The sequence below is a fragment of the Brugia malayi genome, assembly GCF_000002995.4.
Source record: "Brugia malayi strain FR3 genome assembly, contig: Bm_v4_Chr4_scaffold_001, whole genome shotgun sequence".
NCBI classification, from domain to species: domain Eukaryota; kingdom Metazoa; phylum Nematoda; class Chromadorea; order Rhabditida; family Onchocercidae; genus Brugia; species Brugia malayi.
Window position 1 is genome coordinate 8,317,448 of NW_025062478.1, and position 18,498 is coordinate 8,335,945.

Below are 18,498 nucleotides of genomic sequence, written 5' to 3' on the forward strand. Positions count from 1 at the left end.
AATTTATAAACAAGTATTTGTTGTAAAATCAATTTACAACTGTGAATTATCAATTGCAAGTACCAAGCTGCAAACTTTATTACTGTAATTGTAACAACATCCGCCTTTCAGGAATTAATCGAACTGATGCAAAATTGTTTGAATCCTTCCTTTATGATCAACTATCAACTTATCCTCCAATCTTTCGGAACTTTTTCTCTTTTATATAATCAGCATTTTTAAATTATTCTTTTATATTTAAAAGTATTATGCCACAAACATCCCAGAAATATTCCACAAACATTCTTACTGTAATTTTTATTAAACTTGAAAACTATGATAATAATATGGTTACTGAAAGGTAACTGCTGATCACTTGTGTTGAAAGATGTCAACGTGTTAGCATGATGTTCTTATCAATAAGTCTATATTTTATCAGTAAGCTTGAAAGAATATCATTAACAATAATTTCTTTAAGTTCACTCATTTTTTGCTCATTCCAAATTTTATAAGTGAAACTCTAAAAGAAATTCAAATTATAATTGCCAAATTTTTTGTATTTTAATTGTGATCAAGTAGATGAGAAATAGCACTAAAATCGTTAGAAATATTTAACGGATAGAAACAAATAAAAGGAGAAATGCAGTAGAAAACACTTAGATACGTGAATACTCAAAACGCGAATACTGGATACGTAAATACGTGAATACTAGAAACGTGAACAGGTGAGTATGTGAATAGGTGAATACTAGAAAAAGAAAGAGGAGAAGCGTTATTTACCATCACGGTAATTCATCGATTTCACTTCAGAAACATTAAGAAAGGAGTAATAGTAAGAATGTGTTCATAAACAACGAAAATTTTCCTTTGCTTCATCTAGTTCCTATTGATTGCATGTAATAAACAACTTATTGATTCAACTTTACAGCCTAATTAAGTTGGAATTTAATGACTCTTCTTGTTTTCACGAATTGCCCTACGAATGATTGAACCGAATTAAATGGATAAATAAACGACAGATATTCATGCAGGTATGCTTTAATTATTTAATTGCTATAGTAGCTAGCTGGGATGTCGGCATAGTATACTGTCCGATTGGTATCGTATGCTGTTTCCAAAAAGAAAATTTATTATAATGTTTAAACCTATTAAGGTACTGTTCATTTGGTTACGCATCAATGAAATTCGGAATGTAAATCAAAAAATATAGTAGTAAATATATTTGTCAAAACTGTGTTGTCAATTCTCAAGTAGACGGGATGAAATGATAAGAAGCCAGTGCTAATTATTTAATTTAAATCTATTCTTATTTTTCATTTCTTCAACTGTAAGAAGCAATTTAAAGTTTTCAAAGAATGAATATTTCCGTTGTGTTTATGGCTTAGACATGTTTGGAAAGAAAGTGAGGTTTTTGACATTTAAGTTTTCAAGGATCCCTCATATGAATTATTCAAATATGTGGGATATATGGGTCAATTTCTAAGGAGTGCTTTCAGTTATGATTTTTTTCTAATATACAATGCACAACGTCAAAATGAATTTCAATTCAGCTATTTTCAAGTGAACTGTGATTCGAAATAATCATAATTCTGCAAAAGTTCTTCCAGAAGTTGGCCATGTTTGGATGCATAGGTAATAGCGTGTAATATAGGCAAGAAAGGTATGATAATGTGATGATTCATTGGTTTTAGGTACATTTGCGTCGAGTTTTTACTCATTTCTTCACTCGCACCTACAATTTCTAAGTTATGAATACACAGAATAGAACGAATTTCAAATATTTATTTTTTCCATAAATTTTTAGTTGAACAATTCCACATTTATGAAATACTTCATTCCGCGATGTAGCTTAACTGCATGTTGATTAAATTCTCCAGCTAAGAAATAAGAGTTCTCGAGACAGGGACAGATAGTCGGATGAGTAGGTTAGAAACCGTTCAACAATCTTCTATATTTTGAAAAAACGGAAATGAACTGATACCTTCCACTTGAGTAAGATCTTCCGGCGAATAAGGATCAAATGAAACTGGTTTCACAATTGTTGGCAGCAATTTCACTTTACAATTTTCGTTCAGTTCTCCTGCTGCATCCGAATAAATTCCTACATCTTGTCCACAATAGCAGTACGAATCAATCTAATTATTTATGCTCAGCAAAAGTGACACATATCAATAAAGAACCAAACTATTCAATGGACGACAAGTTTGATGCAATGCTGACAAAAAGAAAGCATGAATCAGAGTCTAGCACTAGGATTAAATAAATAAAGCGAAATGGTAATATATATTAGTCAACAACTTATTAATCCTGCAAATCTAACAGTACTGTCTTACCGGAATAACCTCTGTGGGTGAAGGAGTTTCTTCAGCTATATGAAGTTTTGTAGCACTGACAGATTCGACTGATTTGGTCTGCAATGAGTGAGAAAATTCTTAATTATGATCTGAAAAAATTATTTCGACCAATCATTCGAAACCATTCTTTCTCATTCATTTTAATTTTTTAAATTAAAATTAAAGATAGGAAACGACAGAATATAAAGAATGCTAAAAAATCTTTACATATCTTTCGATTGTAGGAATTGCATTGATGACAATTTTCCTGCATTCGAAGTTAATATCTAACATGAATCATATTTGAGGGCAAATTAGAACATTCAAGTTTGAAAATATTAGCAGAAAGAACATGTTATTTATTTACCATTGATCTATGATCAATGGTAAATAATTAAGGAAAATAAATATCGAAGATTCCCTCGGAAGATGTCCAAGAGAGAGAGAGAGAGAGAGAGAGATAATGCCTTCTAACTCGAATGAATCTATTCACAAATGATTAATATGATTGCATTAAGTATTATTAGGTACTATGATTGTAAAAGATACAATAAAATGCATTACGCAATAACTTGATTTCTCGTTAAAATTATAATCTGTTGGTATTTATATACCTTATCGTCCCTCAATTCTTCTGACTTCTCCGATGGCAGTAATATTTTTGGCTGAAATTTTAAAAGCAAATGTATAAATAGACATCATAAAATCTCGAGCTTTTCAAAATGTCATCAAACCTCAAAAACTTTAATTCAAACTATACATTAAATGCAGTATGCTTTTTAGTAACAATACCGTACGAACGAAATTAGCCTTTTAATACATCATTCCATCCGTGGACCGAAGTGGTCAACTACCCACTGATTGCGATTTGCACAAAGTCTAATAATATTTACCAATTCTTTGTGCTTCCGGATAATTACAGGTGGATAACTTTCACTCGAATATTGGTCCTTGCTCTTTTCCTACATTAAATCAACAATTTGAAGATTAGTCAGATTACTACAAAAAGTTTAGTAGGTCATTTAGACCTAAAGTCAAACAATAAATAAGTAGAATTTTTTGAAACAAAAATTACCGGTGAAGAAGTTGATGAGATGCCAACTTCCAGTGGTTGCACATAACTGCTAAAGATGAATGAGTGTTCATTAATCTAATTAAAAAATACACAAATTTCACATCAGCGATGAATTTTTTATCAGAATAACTGAAAATGTTAAGAGTCAAAAATCAAAAGAAGAATCAAAAAAAAAATGGCGAATAATCTTTACGATGGCGAATGATCTTTAATTTTTCTTGATGTGCTGGATATATCCTAAAAAGTACTTCCTTAATAAGAAGCACGGTTGATTAACATTTTTTTTTTAAAAAAAAAAAGCATTCTCTGCAGTATAATAAAAAGTTAAAAATAGTAATGAAATATTAATGCAATACCTACATACTATCAAAATTTCATATATAATTCAAGTAAAATTAGCAGAAAGAAAAACCAAAAAATTTAAACAACCAACCGAAATTTTGGAAAAAATCTTTGAATCAAAAAAAAAAAAGAAAATTTAATTAAATTGAATCCAGATAAAAATTTAATTCTAGATGAGTTGTAATCAGATATAGCAAAATCTAACTGCATGTGATAAGTTAAATCATCACCAAAATATTGAAATAAGCATTGAAAATTTGGTAGGAAAATTGATATAAGAAGAAAAATGAAATTGACTAGATAATAATTAAAATTATTAGAAACATGACATGAATTATATGTAAATGTCTTAATGGAAAGACTAGAAGATGAAAATTTGGCATAATCATCATTTCTCATCGTTTTTTAAATACATGTGGAAATTTAAGAACGATTCATTTTCTTTTGATAAAACGAACCAATTTAGTTGAGCTGTTGCCAAAAGTTTCATTAGAAGTGGTGTGAGTCATTTTTGCTGAATTAGTGACTTTTTTCCTGAATAACGAAAGTTGAACGAATGGTTTTGAAATGTTGAATTTTTTTTTAAAAAAAAAAGGCTTTTAGAATAAAAAATGCTGTGAGATAATTCAAAATTTTCTATTTCTGAATTATAAATCCTATGATACTTCAACTGCAGAATTTGTCATTGAGATTAAACAACTGATTCAACAACCATACTGGCTTTTTCGTTACGACAGCTTCCCTGCTGAATCTCGAAAAATCTTGCTATCCGAAACGCAACATCATCTTTTCGACGTAGCTCTTACTTACGTGTGCAAGGCGTGTTTCGATAACATAATACGTCGAGGCGTTTGAAAACGTCCTCTCTTTTTCCGTAGTGGTCTTCCCGCTGTTTTTATTTCTTTATCCAAATTCATATCTTTATGGCTTCTCTCCTATAATTGTAATTCTTAATTTATTTTTTAAAGATGGAATAGGATAGTCATGAAAAAGCAAAAATTTCAGGTATAAGCAGTAAACATTTTCAGGATTTCCTTTCCTTATATACTGATAATGGCATAATATATTCAAATTTTTTTTTTGCTTCTGAAGTTAACATCAAATCAGTTGCTATTAATTGATAAAAATATTCTCAAATGGTGTTTTGAAAATTTCCTTAACTGAAATATTCAAGTTAACAATGACCATTAGTAATAAGTTTTTAATACAACAACAAATTGGTAATTTAAACAAATTGAACAAATGTAACGCTCGAAATGAAACACCTTTTTCTTCAAGAAATAATATAATAGGACGGAGCAAGCGGCAACGGTGACACATACTCCTATAGCGTACACTCCAATAGTTGTTTTACTTTTCATGCTTAGTTTTCTTAAAAACAAAATTATTCAAATTATGGAATTAAAATTCATAAGGAATATAGTATGTTCTAGTCTCTTCAGTCTACTCTTCTATTTCTTTGGGATACTTTTAACATGATTCAAATAGTATGTTCCAAGCTATGATGAGAAAATTATTACTTTTAACATGATTCAAATAATATGTTCCAAGCTATAATGAGAAAATTATTACTACCGAATTTCATAGAGACTTCAACTGTGTATCTTAAATGTTTGGAATTGTTTCGAGAATACCTAAATAGTGGAATGTTGAGGTATTGCATAATTTAAGCTATTCAATCACTTGTTTGATTATTGGCCTAATGATGCTTTTAATTATACTCAGTTCGGCCTTATTTTGCTTTATTTCTCATTAATAATAAGACGTATATTTTGCAACGCATGTTTTCAGCTATTTGAATTTTTTGCTATTTGAAACTAATCATCCCATTCCACATCACTAATTTCTCGGACGAACTTAGTATATCAATCAATCATTAAATGACATTTAATATTAAAAAAAAAAATTATTTTTTGTTAAGTTCGGTCTGAAAATGTCTGCATTATTCTGAGAAATATGAACTGCTTCCGTTTTCACAATACTTTTCTAAAACTCTATGAATTTGATTCAAAATCTATTAACTCGAAAAGGAAAAGCAAGAAAGCTAAATTTATTCAAACCATAAACTGTAACATTAGCATAAAGGTCAACATAATTCTTAAAGAAAACGATTACCTGATTGTAATACGTGAACCGATCGACAAAGCACTGAGTGGAAAAATAACACTCTTTCCGAACTGTCAAATTATTTTAAAGGACTGTGATCAGATAATTATAGTCAGTAATTAGAATATTTTGCTCTCTATAATATTCTAACGTAATTTACATAATTTAAAATCATAAAGTATTATATTCTAAAGTTTCATTGGCTCAACAATTTTCATCACTTTAACCTTCTTGGATAACAATTTCATAAACTCCGACTTTCTTAGTCATTTTAAATTCAACTTAATGTAAATGATTTCTGCTGACCAATTCTTCTTTATTAAGTAAAAGGAAAGAGAAAAAATGATAGATACGACCTATAAATTTCTGTTCGATAATTTGATCTTCTGAATTAAATTCAGATGAAAATTTTGAGGAAAGCCGTTCGTCAAACTTTTCTCTTATGCTAAAATGCTTAAATTTGGCTTCCAATAAATAGAACTAAGACATGAGATTATAATACTTGTCAAAAATGAAAAAGTATAGAATAGACGAAGGAGATTACAGCAAAGCTAATTAATATCTCCAACGTTTTTTAAAATTAATTCTTTTTGTAACGTCATCCTTTAAGATAACTTTATATAACACTTTATTACAACTGACGCTTTTATCATTTCAGCATTCCTAACTTATCACCTCAGCATTTCTAATTTATCACCACCTTAGTGGATATAACTACCTTGCAATACTCATAATGTAATAATGCCTGAATTTCCATCAATCACATCCTTTTTAACAGTAGTATGCTTTTGCTATTTTGAAATAAGAAATTCGTCATTTGTACCACGTAATCTCACGTGACAACTGATTAAGTGAACTGATCACTTTTGCTGGATAGAGAAGACATGACCAACACACTTCACATCACGTTAACTACACAACATACCTACCACGTAGTTACGATCCATTCGTAAAAATGTGATGCGGCCGTGTGATCCGTAAGAGATGTTTTTGTTTTGCATTTGCGTTGTGTGAGTTGGGGTCTAAGGACAGGCTTCTGCTCAGTTCTGGGCTCGTTTTCATGCAAGAATGCAAGGCATACTGCTGAGAAGGCTTAGCACTTTTTCAGTTTTAGGTTGGTTTCAGTGCTATGTGTTCTAATTTTGATATTTCAGAAATTCTTTTAGATAGATGATAGTGTAAAATTAGCTGGGTTAGAGCAATTTTTGTGTGAAACTTATTCAGAGTAATGGTTTTTCTAATAGCATATGATTTAATGGACTCGATTAGGCTCTCTTGGTATGGCTATATCACAAAGTCATTAATCATCTCCGGATAATCTTATATTGTGAAATTTCGATCTTCGGATGTTTGCTGAATATAAAATAAGTTATTTTTATGATGAATTGGTATCAATGCAGGAAATATGGCAGGGATCAAAAAGTGGAGCGAAGTGGCAACAGCTGCTGAATTGACAAAATCAAACAATCCGCTTGCTAAACTTATTGCCATTGATAAGGGCGACATCACTAAGTTTCAAGTTGACGCCATCGTTAACGCTGCCAATAGCTCACTTTTGGGTGGTATGGTTTTTTTATTTTTGAAACGATTCCACCATATTTTCATTTACAGCAAACTTCCTCTAAAAGTCGGTTCATCCATCCATTTTTGTGTTATTATTCAAGGTGGCGGTGTTGATGGAGCCATTCATCGTGCTGCAGGCCGATGTTTGTATGATGAATGTAAAAAGCTGAATGGTTGCAAAGTTGGGGAAGCTAAAATGACAGGTGCTTATGACATGAAGCACATTAAAAGTATGTTTTCAAGATATATTTCTGTTCTCAAAATAATTTGTTACGTGTTAAGCTTTGTTTTCAGATGTAATACACACGGTGGGACCTCAAGTTCACTCTGGGGTTTCCGAAGAGCAGCGAAATTTGTTGAAGTCTTGCTACATTAAATCCCTCAATATTGCTATTGCGAATAATTTGAGAACTATTGTAAGTACTTGCTTCTTGAAAAGGCAGTCGAAAATTATATGTTTCTGTGGAATTTTATCATGTGGCATTCAGAGAGAGAGAGAAGCTTCAGGCTTTTCCATGTATCTCAACGGGCGTGTATGGTTATCCAAATGATGAAGCTTGTGACGTCGTTGTTACCTCTGTTTTGGCATGGTTGCAAGAAAATAAAGACAAAGTAAGATTTTTCAACTTCCGTTAGATTTTTATTTTGAGCATAATTTCTTTTAATGTTATGAATAATGTCTCTTACAAAACAAGCAAAAGTGACAATGGCGTGCTGACTAATTTTTAGATTGATAGAATAATCTTCGTTACATTTTTGGACAAAGACTATGATTTGTACGAAAAATGCCTGAAAGAAAGGCTGACTTAAATGTAAGAAGAAATAATTGTACATGAACTTAAATTTGCTTTCTCTGCTTGATAATATTATATTATGGGTTATCAACTTGTTTCCGGCTATAATTTCTGCTTTTTTATCGATTCCTTCCAGAATATTGTAATGTATATGAATCAAATTTAATGTATCTTGGAAGACATTATTTTCGACATTATTTATTTCCAACTCCAAAAATATGGAGCATGAGTTTTACGATTTCATACCATATTTCATTAAAAAGTTTATTCCGATGATTGCAGAAATTATATTTCGTGGCAAGCACATTGCACTTACAGAAACTAAGATAAGGCTACCTTATTTAGTTGTTCAAGATTGATCTAGTTCGTCAGAATAGGTAGTGAGTTTATTATGAGACTCATTAAATAAATCTAAGGATCTCATTTCGTTCTATGATACAAAGATTCCTTTAGTTGAGCATTTTCGTCGATGTATATTTGTGTTGCTGTTCAGCGGAATAAACATCGCTTTGCAATTTATCATACTTTTTCTTTTTTTTTTTTTGTTGCTGTCATGTTTCGTATTATTTGTTTGTTGGATTTATGTGTTTATTTCACCAATAAAAATCAGTGAGAAGCTGTTAATTCTTTTGAAGAGCAGTTTGCAACTGTTATAAAAGTAAATCTACTTTTTGCTGTGTTTCAAGTGAGAAGTTTGTTTTTATTGTCAAATTGAAAAAGAGAAAAGAGCTCTATTTTTGCAGCTCATTTACACTGGAGGTCAGTTTTTCTGGTGTTATTGCTAGAGCATCAAGGAATAAGTGTCTCTTCTTTATCGTTGAGGACAGTGACACAATTTTTAATGGCGGAACAGATTGTTAATTTGAATGTTGGCGGACACAGATTTGCAACTTCGCGACAGACTTTAACATGGATGCCGGATACATTCTTCACAAGGTTGATTACTTGTAACTTTATGAACTGTGGAAGCTTTTGGACCCTTAAAATCAGTATACGGAAGGGATATTGTGACAGTTCTTAAGACAAAGTTTGGTAAACCGAAATGGCTAGAAGTTTGTTGTAAAGTTGATTTAATTCCATATGTTGATGAATTGCATACATTATGATACTTGTAATATATCTACTGAGCTTTCTTGTACAGATTATTGTTTCAGTTTGTTAAGTGGAAGAATTCCTACTGTACATGATGAAACAAACGCGGTAAACTTTTTTGCTATTACAGATGAATTCTTAGCCTGATTTGAATTTATTGACTCTTCCCCATTTGCCTTTGTATTTTTGATTTCGTAAGTTAGTAGACGCTTAAAATCAGTTCAGTATTAGCATTATTAGTTTCGGTTTTGCCGGATGAAGGTTTTTTTTTCGCTGTTTGCCATCCTTCACATTTTTACTATTTCAGATCTTCATTGATCGAGATCCAGAAATGTTTCGAATAATTTTAAATTACCTACGCACAAAGCAAATTGATTTAAGGTGAAATTAATTTCCACTGTAATTTTTTTGTGAATTCTCTTCACGGGTATATCCTCACTTATTTTTGTTTTTTTTTATCTTAATGTATTTTCTAGGGGGGTGAGTCTAGTGAATCTGAAACATGAAGCGCAGTACTATGGCTTGGGACCTTTAGTGAAACGGTTGACTTTGTGTGAAGAATTAGACGAATGTGCTTGTGGTGATGTGCTTTTTAATGCCTGTTTACCTCCTCCTGCATTACCGTTAAATGAAGGTATGTTTTGATAGTAGTTAAGCTTAACTAAAAATAAATATTCCAAAAATTCATTCATTCATCTCTTTAAACTAGTTGTTTTGAACTTCAAAAATTAGCCATGTTTCTAAGGTTATTCATCTCCATCACCAAGTTTTACAAGAAACAACCAGAAGTCATCCAATTCACCAGGACCACGTGGTGCAGTTTCGGTCTCCATTCCTTCTCAGTCTTGCAATCTAACTGAACATACAGCAGTGCCTGCAGTGGAAGTCGTATTAAATGGTTCTCCATTCAAAGCATCGCAACAGCCACGTTTGCTTCCAAGCATGGAAGCTAAATTTCAAGTGTGGATTAGAATTATGTGCATAAGTTACTTATTATTACAATTAAGCTTGATTGTATCATTGATTCTTCCCGATTTTGTCTTTCCTTATGAAAAAGTTCGATGTGGGAAAGTGAACATTTTAAGATTTGATTAATGAATAGGCTTAAACGATTGCTTAAATTTTAAGAAAAGTGGTATATTTTTTTATACATATTTACTGAGTGGACGATCAAAAGTTCTACTGAAATTAATTTTTTTTTCAGGTTCCACATGCCGTCGAAGTATTGGTCGACAAAACTGTAAAGGGCTACCCAAGTTTGCCAACAAAACAACCGTCTGAAAGCCATGCATCATTTGTAAATGAAGGTAATTCTTGACTCGTTATGTATATTTTCATTTCAAACACATTTTCATTTTCTAGATCCAAAATTTCCAGTCAGTACGGAAAAATCGGAAGCAACAAACTTATCAGTGGAAAGTAGCAGCAATACGTCAAGGAACACATCACAGAATTTTGCTTCACATCTCCCAGTAGTTAGCTTGGATTTTATGATATGTAATTTCTCCTTCTCAAGGAAATTGCTCATTTCTGCAATTAACAACTTTGACTACATAAAATATCAAGACTTAACTTTTTTGATATCCTTCAGGTTATGTATTCCCAGTAATATATGTCTTTTATTAGAGAAAAATTTTGAAATGCTTCGATAGAAATTCAACTGATATTGTTTTATATTAATAATTTAATGAATAATTTCTACGCATAGCTATTTCAGAGCACACACAATGTTTGCAGTAACCTTTTTAAAAATTACTCAAACCTTATGAAGAAGAGCTCGTCTGAATTAACTCGTCAGGTAATCACCTGAATTGGCTTTTGTGATACACATCGATACAACTGCTTATCACAACCAGTTGCATTACAAATGACACTTATCTCACTAGCTTACTTTTCTACTCTGAACCTTTTGTTGTAATATTTCTACTTTCTTTCAGCTGAAAGGGGAGTTATCATTGTTGATGCGTTACTCTGATCATTTGTCGGAACCACTAAGAGTTCGAGTGATTCGAGCACATTATAATGCAGTTGCCGTAGGTTATGCAAATTTTGTGTGTTGTTATAGGTAATTGTTTATTTTATTACCACCATTAGCTTTCCTTTCCACGAAGTTTCTTGCATGCACTAAGAAGAAACACCACTACTAAAATGATCCAGTATCCTACTTTAAATCTTCACCTTCACCTACAGCAAAAGGAGAAAAGTTTTTAAAATTTCTGGATAAATTCTTAATTTCATACATAGAATGAAGGAAAGCTTGGGTTGGCAGCAACTATATATATCGCCACGTATGGATGCTGTTGTTCGTCATGTAGCGTTGTATGCAAAATTTGGCGAAAAAATGCTGGCTGTTTCATTAACTAATAATGCTATACATTTATGGAATATTTCAGAAGGAGATGCTAATTTCGGGACCAAAATTGGTGATTTTTCTTTTCTTTTTTTTATAAAATTATTGAATTTTTGGTGATCGGCGAACAACACAGAAGTGATAGTTTGCAAATAAGATTATAAATCTCTAACAAATTTGGGATAAGCCATATTTTGAATATTTCGACAAATTTCTGTGCAGGAACGTTCACTCTCTTGGTTGCTGTTGATAAGTTGTTCTTTATTGGGAGCCAGTTGGTAGCGCTAAGTAAAATTGGAAAGGTTGGAATCTGGCATTCAATGACCCATAATTGGCAAGTCCAAGGTCAGTAAATGTTCTCATGCTGTTGCTGAAAATCAGGAAAGTTTTTTATCACTGCTATAAGTATGCATTTAACACCAAAATAAGGTCATGCTTTTATGAAATAAAATCGTGGTTTTATTCTGCTGATATAAAACACAAAGCTCATTTTAGTCATGAATTCTGACGCAATTTTGCTTATTCATATAATTTTTTAAAGTCCTTTGGGAATCATAGTGCTTCCCTCATCGTAGATGTTGTCGCGATATCATGTTATGATACAGCCGGGTCATTTTTGCTTCTTGGATGCACTAATGGATCTATTTATTATATTGATATGCAGAAATTCCCTTTGCGTATGAAAGATAACGATTTGCTAATTACGGAACTTTATCGTGATCCAAACGCTGATGTTATCACTGCTATAAGCGTCTATTTGACACCGAAAACAAGTATATTTTTGCATGTTTGAGCTGTTCAAAAATTTAGAATCATGAGAAGCAGAATCTTGCTTTTCTCACTGCACAACTTGAAATTTCTAGATCTCCGTGGAAATTGGATTGAAATTGCTTATGGGACTTCAAGTGGTAGTGTCCGAGTAATTGTGCAGCATCCAGAAACAGTTGGTCATGGCCCACAACTATTCCAAACGTACACTGTGCATACATCTCCAGTTACACGAGTCGCTCTCACTACCAACCATCTTATCAGCGGTGAGGATGAAGTGAAGTAGTAGTTATACCTTTCATGGTTCAGTTTTGATTTTATCCATCTACTCATAAGAACACTTTTTCAATTTAAATGTAAAATCTTCTGAGATATTCATCCAGTTCTCACTGTTTATGTACCAGTTGGAAAGTTTTATCGCACTTTAGTGTGCAGTGAATATAATCATGTTCGTTCCTGGGGTGTAACACGTTTTCGTGGCATGATTTCGACGCAGCCAGGCAGTACATCTTTGGCATCTTTCAAGGTGCTTACCCTAGATAATAGTGATGATATACTTGATGCAGACGGAAATGATCCAGGTATTATTCGTTTTCTTTACTTTGAATATCAATAATTTGAATGTGTTTAATATATTGGACCCTTAACTCTTTCAAGCTTGTCTCATATTAACTTAATTACCACTATTGAACTAGCACGATTTTTCTATAGGACCATTTGGTGATCAAGATGGTGAGCAAGTTTTTGTGCAGCGTGTGGTTCCTGGTACTAACCAAGTCTTTGTAAGATTAGCATCGAACGGTGACAGGTCAGTAATGCTAGTTTCCTTCATATCCATTTGTAAAAAGTATTTTTTTGTTGTTGCTAACTTTATTACTCTTGTGTTTTTTGTTTGAAATTAGTTCTTAAATTGTAAAATGCTATAGGTTATTGATTTGTTGCTTGCAGGCTTTGTACTATTCGAACCGTTGGTGATTCAGCAATAACTGCCTTTTTGGTTCACGAATGTGAAGGTTCACGCGTAAATTCAAGACCGAGGAGATTTTTGTTCACTGGAACTTCCAATGGTTCCATTCAAGTGAGATATTTGTTCCGACCTTATTGCTAGGACTGAATCATTTTAAATCAGTAATTGGTTCCAGGAGTTGTAATGCTACTAGTGAAGATGATTTAATATCTCTTCTGTTGAATTTCCGCATTTATTTCAGATGTGGGACTTAACAACAGCTTTGGACCAGTATCACGCTACTTTATCATTCCCAAATTTTTCTTTAAGTAATCAAACAAGTGCAGCTGATAAAACAGCTGGTACTGTATCTTCGACTACTACAGCATCTATTAACGCCAATGCTATACTTTTTGCAGGTCGAGCCAGTGGTACCATACGGCAAGTCAGTATTTCATTTATTAACGATTTAATAGTTGTATATTATTAAATCGTTAATACTTTATCTATAACGTAATAAGTAACAGTTTATCTACAACGTAATAATTATTTAATCAATAATTAGTCAGGAGACATAGAAAACACCAGAAGCATTACTGTAATTGGGGTGCTGCAATAAATATTTAGGCTGGTTTGGTGACATTTATTAAGGTTTATGTATTGTGTTTTATTTACGTTGTTTAGAAGTCGAGTTCTAAAAAATTCGAGATTTCAGTCCATCTTTAAGGGGTAATTTCCATAAGATTTAAAGTTTTTGTTTTTTAGGGACCAACTCCTGATGAACTTCTCCGTTTGATTGATGATTGTGAGATTTGTTGTGCAAGCTTGAGCACAACACCGTCAAATACACCGCATGCATCCTCCGTACATTTATCCGAACTGGATTGTCAACGCCACTACTAGAAGCAATCTTCTTATTTATTAATAAATGTACAGAAAGTTATATTTTTTCATTCTTCTGTGATAAATTATTTGTATTTAATTTGAATAAACTCTTTTCCCTATGGTTTCTGTAGTTTAGCTTGATTTTTCATTTTTCATTGATTTTTCATCGAAAAAAATTTTTTTGTATTTGTAAATAATATATATGCGAAAATCTCTACAATGTTGCGTTGCGCGCACTTCAATGGAATGCCAAATAAACTTGGTGATTGCATTTTAAAATGACTAAAAGACCATCGATTGAATGTAGTTAATAGCATATGTTTTTTCTAGGTGTTATTTGTTTCGAAAATGTGTATATTGACATAGGGTTTGTTGTGAAATGCAGTCACGCATAGTGAAGCCAATGATGATTAGAAGGATAATTATCGTGAAAATATGTGAAACAGTAGTGTAGACTTCAGGACTTCATCACACTATTTTATTTGATTATATCGTGTAACTTCAGTGTGGTCATCCTGTTATTGACATGTCTTTATAGTATTTCAAGAAACACTTTTTTCAAAGTTTTTTTGATTATTACTGTGATAGTAAATAAACATCAGTTTCATAATGTTTAATGTTTGTAGTTCGTTCATAAATGTATCCACGTTGTTCTTTCTTCATTTCCAAATTTCAATGGATCATATAACTCGTTTGCTGTTCTGACCTGTCAAAAATATTATGAGTTAATTTATGAAGCCTTTCTTTTCCAAATAAAACATTTGAATTCTTAAAACGTTATCAGAGCAAAAATCTGTAGCACAAGTCATACTTTATGATAGTATTTATGCTTCTGTGCTTGGTAACCCAGAATCTTCATTGGTGTTTTGTTAGAGCAATCTGCTATTAATTGAAATTCTAATTATTGTTTTATTAGATTTACAGTATGGCTGGCAACTCCTTGATAGATTTCGATCCATATGAGTTGTTAGATTTGAAACCGGACTGCACGGATGCGCAAATTGTAAAAGCATTCAGGAAAGCTGCTCTGAAGTGGCATCCCGACAAAAATCCCGATCGTAAACAAGCAGGTATTCTATTTCGTTTATTCAATCAAGATTTTTTAAACCGTTCTTCCCCAAAACATAGTGCGTTCATTAATTTTAGCACAAGAAATGTTCCTAAAGATATCCAAGGCTTTTGAGTTGTTGTCGGATGCAGCGGCTCGAGCTGCTTATGACCATGTACTGGCTGCTAGAACAGCACATACCATTTATGTACGAAGAAGACGAAATAATGAAGGCGAGAAACGACGGAAATTACGTGAGGAACTTGAAAGGCGAGAGGCTAATGTGTTAAACGTTCAACACGAGAAAGAAAAGGCCAAAAGGGAGCTTGAGAAAGAGGTATTTTCAAATTTGCCCATTCTTGTTAATTGGCTTGTAATTTACTTAATATGACTCCATTTTATGATATTTATAAAATTTGGTCAAAGTCAGTTCATAACTCACAGTTCTTATTTTATTTGAGAAAGAAAAGTTTCAGATTCAACGTCTACGGAAGGAAGGTTCCAAACTGCTACAACGTGAAAGAGAAAATATTGAACAACAAATTCGTAAAAATGCGACTGTGGAAGAGCAAAGCGGTGATAAACGTAACTTTTAACGCCTTCTTCGTTTTAGGTTTTAATCACTTTACTTTATTTAAGGAAATTGAATTCTCCAAGAAATCTATTTGTATTTCCAGGGTTATTAGCCTGTTATAAATTAAGATGGAAGTGTGAAACTGATCAATGTAATTATGATGAAGATGATTTAAGGAAATTATTCTCTAAGGTGAATTTTTTAAAATTATTTGTCGTGGAATTTCTAAATTTCTCAAATAAGAGAAAGGTTGTTTTCTTTTTCACACTCAGAGTGGTTACTTCAAATGCAGTCAACTTAGCGGTGTTTGACCCTCGAATACGGTGAAATATGTTACATGTTATTTCAGTATGGACACATTTCCGATATAATCGTTTCAAGCAATAGCAAAGGCATGGCAATTTTGGAATTCGATGAATTGTTGGATGTAGTAAGTATTGTGGATGAAAACGTTTGTCAATATTCGAAAATTTGTTTGGTTTCACAAATTTCATATGTTGTCTTTATTTTCAGGATGGGATTGAAAAAGAAACGGGGAAACCTGATGTTCCAATTGCTACGACATGTTTGCAAAAACCGTCTTCCAGGTTGAGAAGTTCGGAAATACAACGAAGTAGACCAGTAGGTAAGATTTGTTTCTTTTGCGTAAAACTTCGATTAAAAACACTTTTTGTTCTACAAATAAATTTTTATAATTGACCAGAAAGTGAGACCATCATGAAATACTGCACTGCAGAACGGCCGATGACATCTGTTGAATTCGCTGATTTTGAAGCTGAAGTTTTGGCGACGATGATGGCTGGGTCAAAGCGGAAAGGTGATAAAGGCGAAAGCAAATTTGATAATTTTTAATTCGAATTTTTAGCTGATAATTTTTGTGCTGGTAGCAATTTTTCAATAGAACACAATGGAAAAAAAAAATTAAGACTAAAAAAAAAAAGAAAAAAAAACTAGAATTGAATCATTTTGTTGTTACCAGAGTCGAAAAAAAAATTTTTTTTTTTCAGTTCTCTAAAAAAAAATCGCAATTAGTAAAACTGAAGTACTTCGGATTTTTAAAAATTTAAATCTCCAGCTAGATTTTTTTTGTCAGATTTTTGCAGTCTAAACTTTTGCGGTTATTAGACAAGTGGAACTCTCACTGCTTTGCTTCATTGAAATTTGTAATGTATTATTTGTAAATATTATTTTTTTATGTGATTAATGTTTCATTTCATACCTCGCTCGACGTACTCAGTAACCTCAATATAAAATCTTTCATTCGTGTTACATCAAATGCAAACAAGATTACATCATTATATGTTTAAGCAAATTCTTCATGATTTTTTATAGTCTGTGCATTCATTAATGATATTGATTGTTTTGCAAAGGGGGCCTAATTTGTTTACACTGAAAATAATGCTTGTTGTGGATGATGTTGTTTTTCATGAAATTCTTATTATTCTTTATTTTCATGTATTAGTTTAAGATTTCAGGCAGAAGGATTGTTTTTTCTCTTTATATTTTAGTCTTTTAATTTTACTTCTGTTTGTTCTAAATGTTCAAATTTAGCTGTAACGGATTGGATCGTTTTTAATAGGATCCTACAGGAAGTTTAAAATTTCTGAAACTGTTCGTAGTTACACTGAATCGTACAATCAAAATCTTAGACGGATAATATTAATCTAAATATAACATTGATTAATTTGTTGAATAACTTACTGCACTCACTCTTCAGAAATTATATTTGTTTACACAACTATATCCAATATTTTAATGTTAACAGTAGTTTATTTCTTATTCATTAGTCATCGGTATTGAAGAAATGATGATGTCTTCTTCATCAGTACTTCGATTAGATAACTAAGCTCATAGGAGAATGTTTTTAGACAGTCATGAAAATGCATGAGCAGAGATTTAAGTAGCATACTTTAAGTTAAAACACATACGTATTTTGATTGTCATTTTAAAAGAGCTTATAACTACATTAGTATTTCTGTTAAGGTTAGCAGGTTCAATTCAGTCAATTAACGGTTCTATTCAATACGTGCACATCTCGAAGATGTAGCATTCAGGAGATGTACCATTATTTCAAAAAAAGTAGTATCATTCTGTTAGTCAGATCAAAATGAGCTGAAGCAAAGTAGTAGAAAATACCAATCGAAATACCCAAATTTTAATTTATTTCATTCCCTAAATGGGTGATGAATTCAGTTTAGCTGAATTTGTTTCATTCTAGAATGAAGTGGAATGAACTTTATAATATATGTGATCCAAACAGCTTAATCTATATTAGCTTAATGGAGAGTGGTTTCAATCATTTAATTTCTCTTCAGTTCAATATAATCTGAATAAAAAACTTTTTTTGAGTAAAGTACTTTCTTAGAGGACATCTTTTCCTTATTGGTTATAGACATATACGAACAAGTAGCTTCTTCAAATCTTTCTTTTTATACCTCTCAGTTTAAACTATCCTTTGGGAACATTAAATTAAAAACATAGTTAATTTTATGAGGCGAAACGCAATCCTTATGAAGTTATCAAAAACGATTTTTCTTATCAGAAAGAGCAATTTTTTGTTGGCATCACAATTGAGTGTCGAGAGATTGACAATAGTATGTTATGTCGTTACTCAGCCATTAATTAGCACAAGCAAAATCCGAA

General features: G+C 31.9%; 5 protein-coding genes across 8 annotated transcripts; 3 read left to right on the forward strand and 2 right to left on the reverse strand.

Annotated features, from left to right (window-relative positions):
• Positions 1-1,535: 1,535 nt before the first annotated feature.
• Bm10536 (Uncharacterized protein) lies at positions 1,536-5,090 on the reverse strand (the record flags this gene model as incomplete). The annotated part of the gene is made up of 10 exons (XM_001901534.2): positions 1,536-1,711; positions 1,961-2,114; positions 2,313-2,390; positions 2,927-2,977; positions 3,206-3,274; positions 3,388-3,436; positions 3,581-3,624; positions 4,188-4,263; positions 4,540-4,664; positions 4,995-5,090. The coding sequence occupies 10 exons, from the start codon at positions 5,088-5,090 to the stop codon at positions 1,536-1,538; spliced, it is 918 nt and encodes a 305-aa protein (XP_001901569.1).
• A 1,099-nt stretch (positions 5,091-6,189) lies between these two features.
• Positions 6,190-6,285, reverse strand: Bm1436 (Uncharacterized protein; the record flags this gene model as incomplete). Of its 2 annotated transcripts, none has more annotated exons than XM_043082118.1 (1): positions 6,190-6,285. In XM_043082118.1, a coding segment is annotated over one exon (96 nt), but the record flags the coding sequence as incomplete, so codon positions are not given. The 2 variants fall into 2 exon arrangements, with proteins under 2 accessions (XP_042938052.1, XP_042938053.1); XM_043082119.1 differs by having other exon boundaries at positions 6,190-6,282.
• Positions 6,286-6,903: 618 nt separating this feature from the next.
• On the forward strand, positions 6,904-8,208 carry Bm1692 (Uncharacterized protein; the record flags this gene model as incomplete). Of its 2 annotated transcripts, XM_043082120.1 has the most annotated exons (6): positions 6,904-6,949; positions 7,236-7,397; positions 7,500-7,628; positions 7,693-7,814; positions 7,906-8,010; positions 8,128-8,208. In XM_043082120.1, 6 exons carry the CDS (start codon positions 6,904-6,906, stop codon positions 8,206-8,208), a joined length of 645 nt encoding a protein of 214 aa, XP_042938054.1. The 2 variants fall into 2 exon arrangements, with proteins under 2 accessions (XP_042938054.1, XP_001901568.1); XM_001901533.1 differs by lacking the exon at positions 6,904-6,949 and having other exon boundaries at positions 7,241-7,397.
• Positions 8,209-9,033: 825 nt separating this feature from the next.
• Positions 9,034-14,251, forward strand: Bm5942 (Uncharacterized protein; the record flags this gene model as incomplete). 2 transcript variants are annotated; one of them, XM_043082121.1, is made up of 18 exons in its annotated part: positions 9,034-9,128; positions 9,347-9,392; positions 9,592-9,665; positions 9,761-9,918; positions 10,030-10,244; positions 10,489-10,591; positions 10,647-10,756; positions 11,002-11,082; positions 11,222-11,349; positions 11,529-11,707; positions 11,857-11,979; positions 12,210-12,407; positions 12,498-12,668; positions 12,831-12,983; positions 13,114-13,210; positions 13,351-13,480; positions 13,611-13,793; positions 14,114-14,251. In XM_043082121.1, 18 exons carry the CDS (start codon positions 9,034-9,036, stop codon positions 14,249-14,251), a joined length of 2,382 nt encoding a protein of 793 aa, XP_042938055.1. The 2 variants fall into 2 exon arrangements, with proteins under 2 accessions (XP_042938055.1, XP_042938056.1); XM_043082122.1 differs by having other exon boundaries at positions 10,662-10,756.
• A 907-nt stretch (positions 14,252-15,158) lies between these two features.
• Positions 15,159-16,707, forward strand: Bma-dnj-22 (Uncharacterized protein; the record flags this gene model as incomplete). Its single annotated transcript, XM_001901531.1, has 7 exons — positions 15,159-15,303; positions 15,380-15,618; positions 15,758-15,866; positions 15,959-16,047; positions 16,205-16,285; positions 16,369-16,480; positions 16,592-16,707. The coding sequence occupies 7 exons, from the start codon at positions 15,159-15,161 to the stop codon at positions 16,705-16,707; spliced, it is 891 nt and encodes a 296-aa protein (XP_001901566.1).
• Between the last annotated feature and the right edge of the window lie 1,791 nt (positions 16,708-18,498).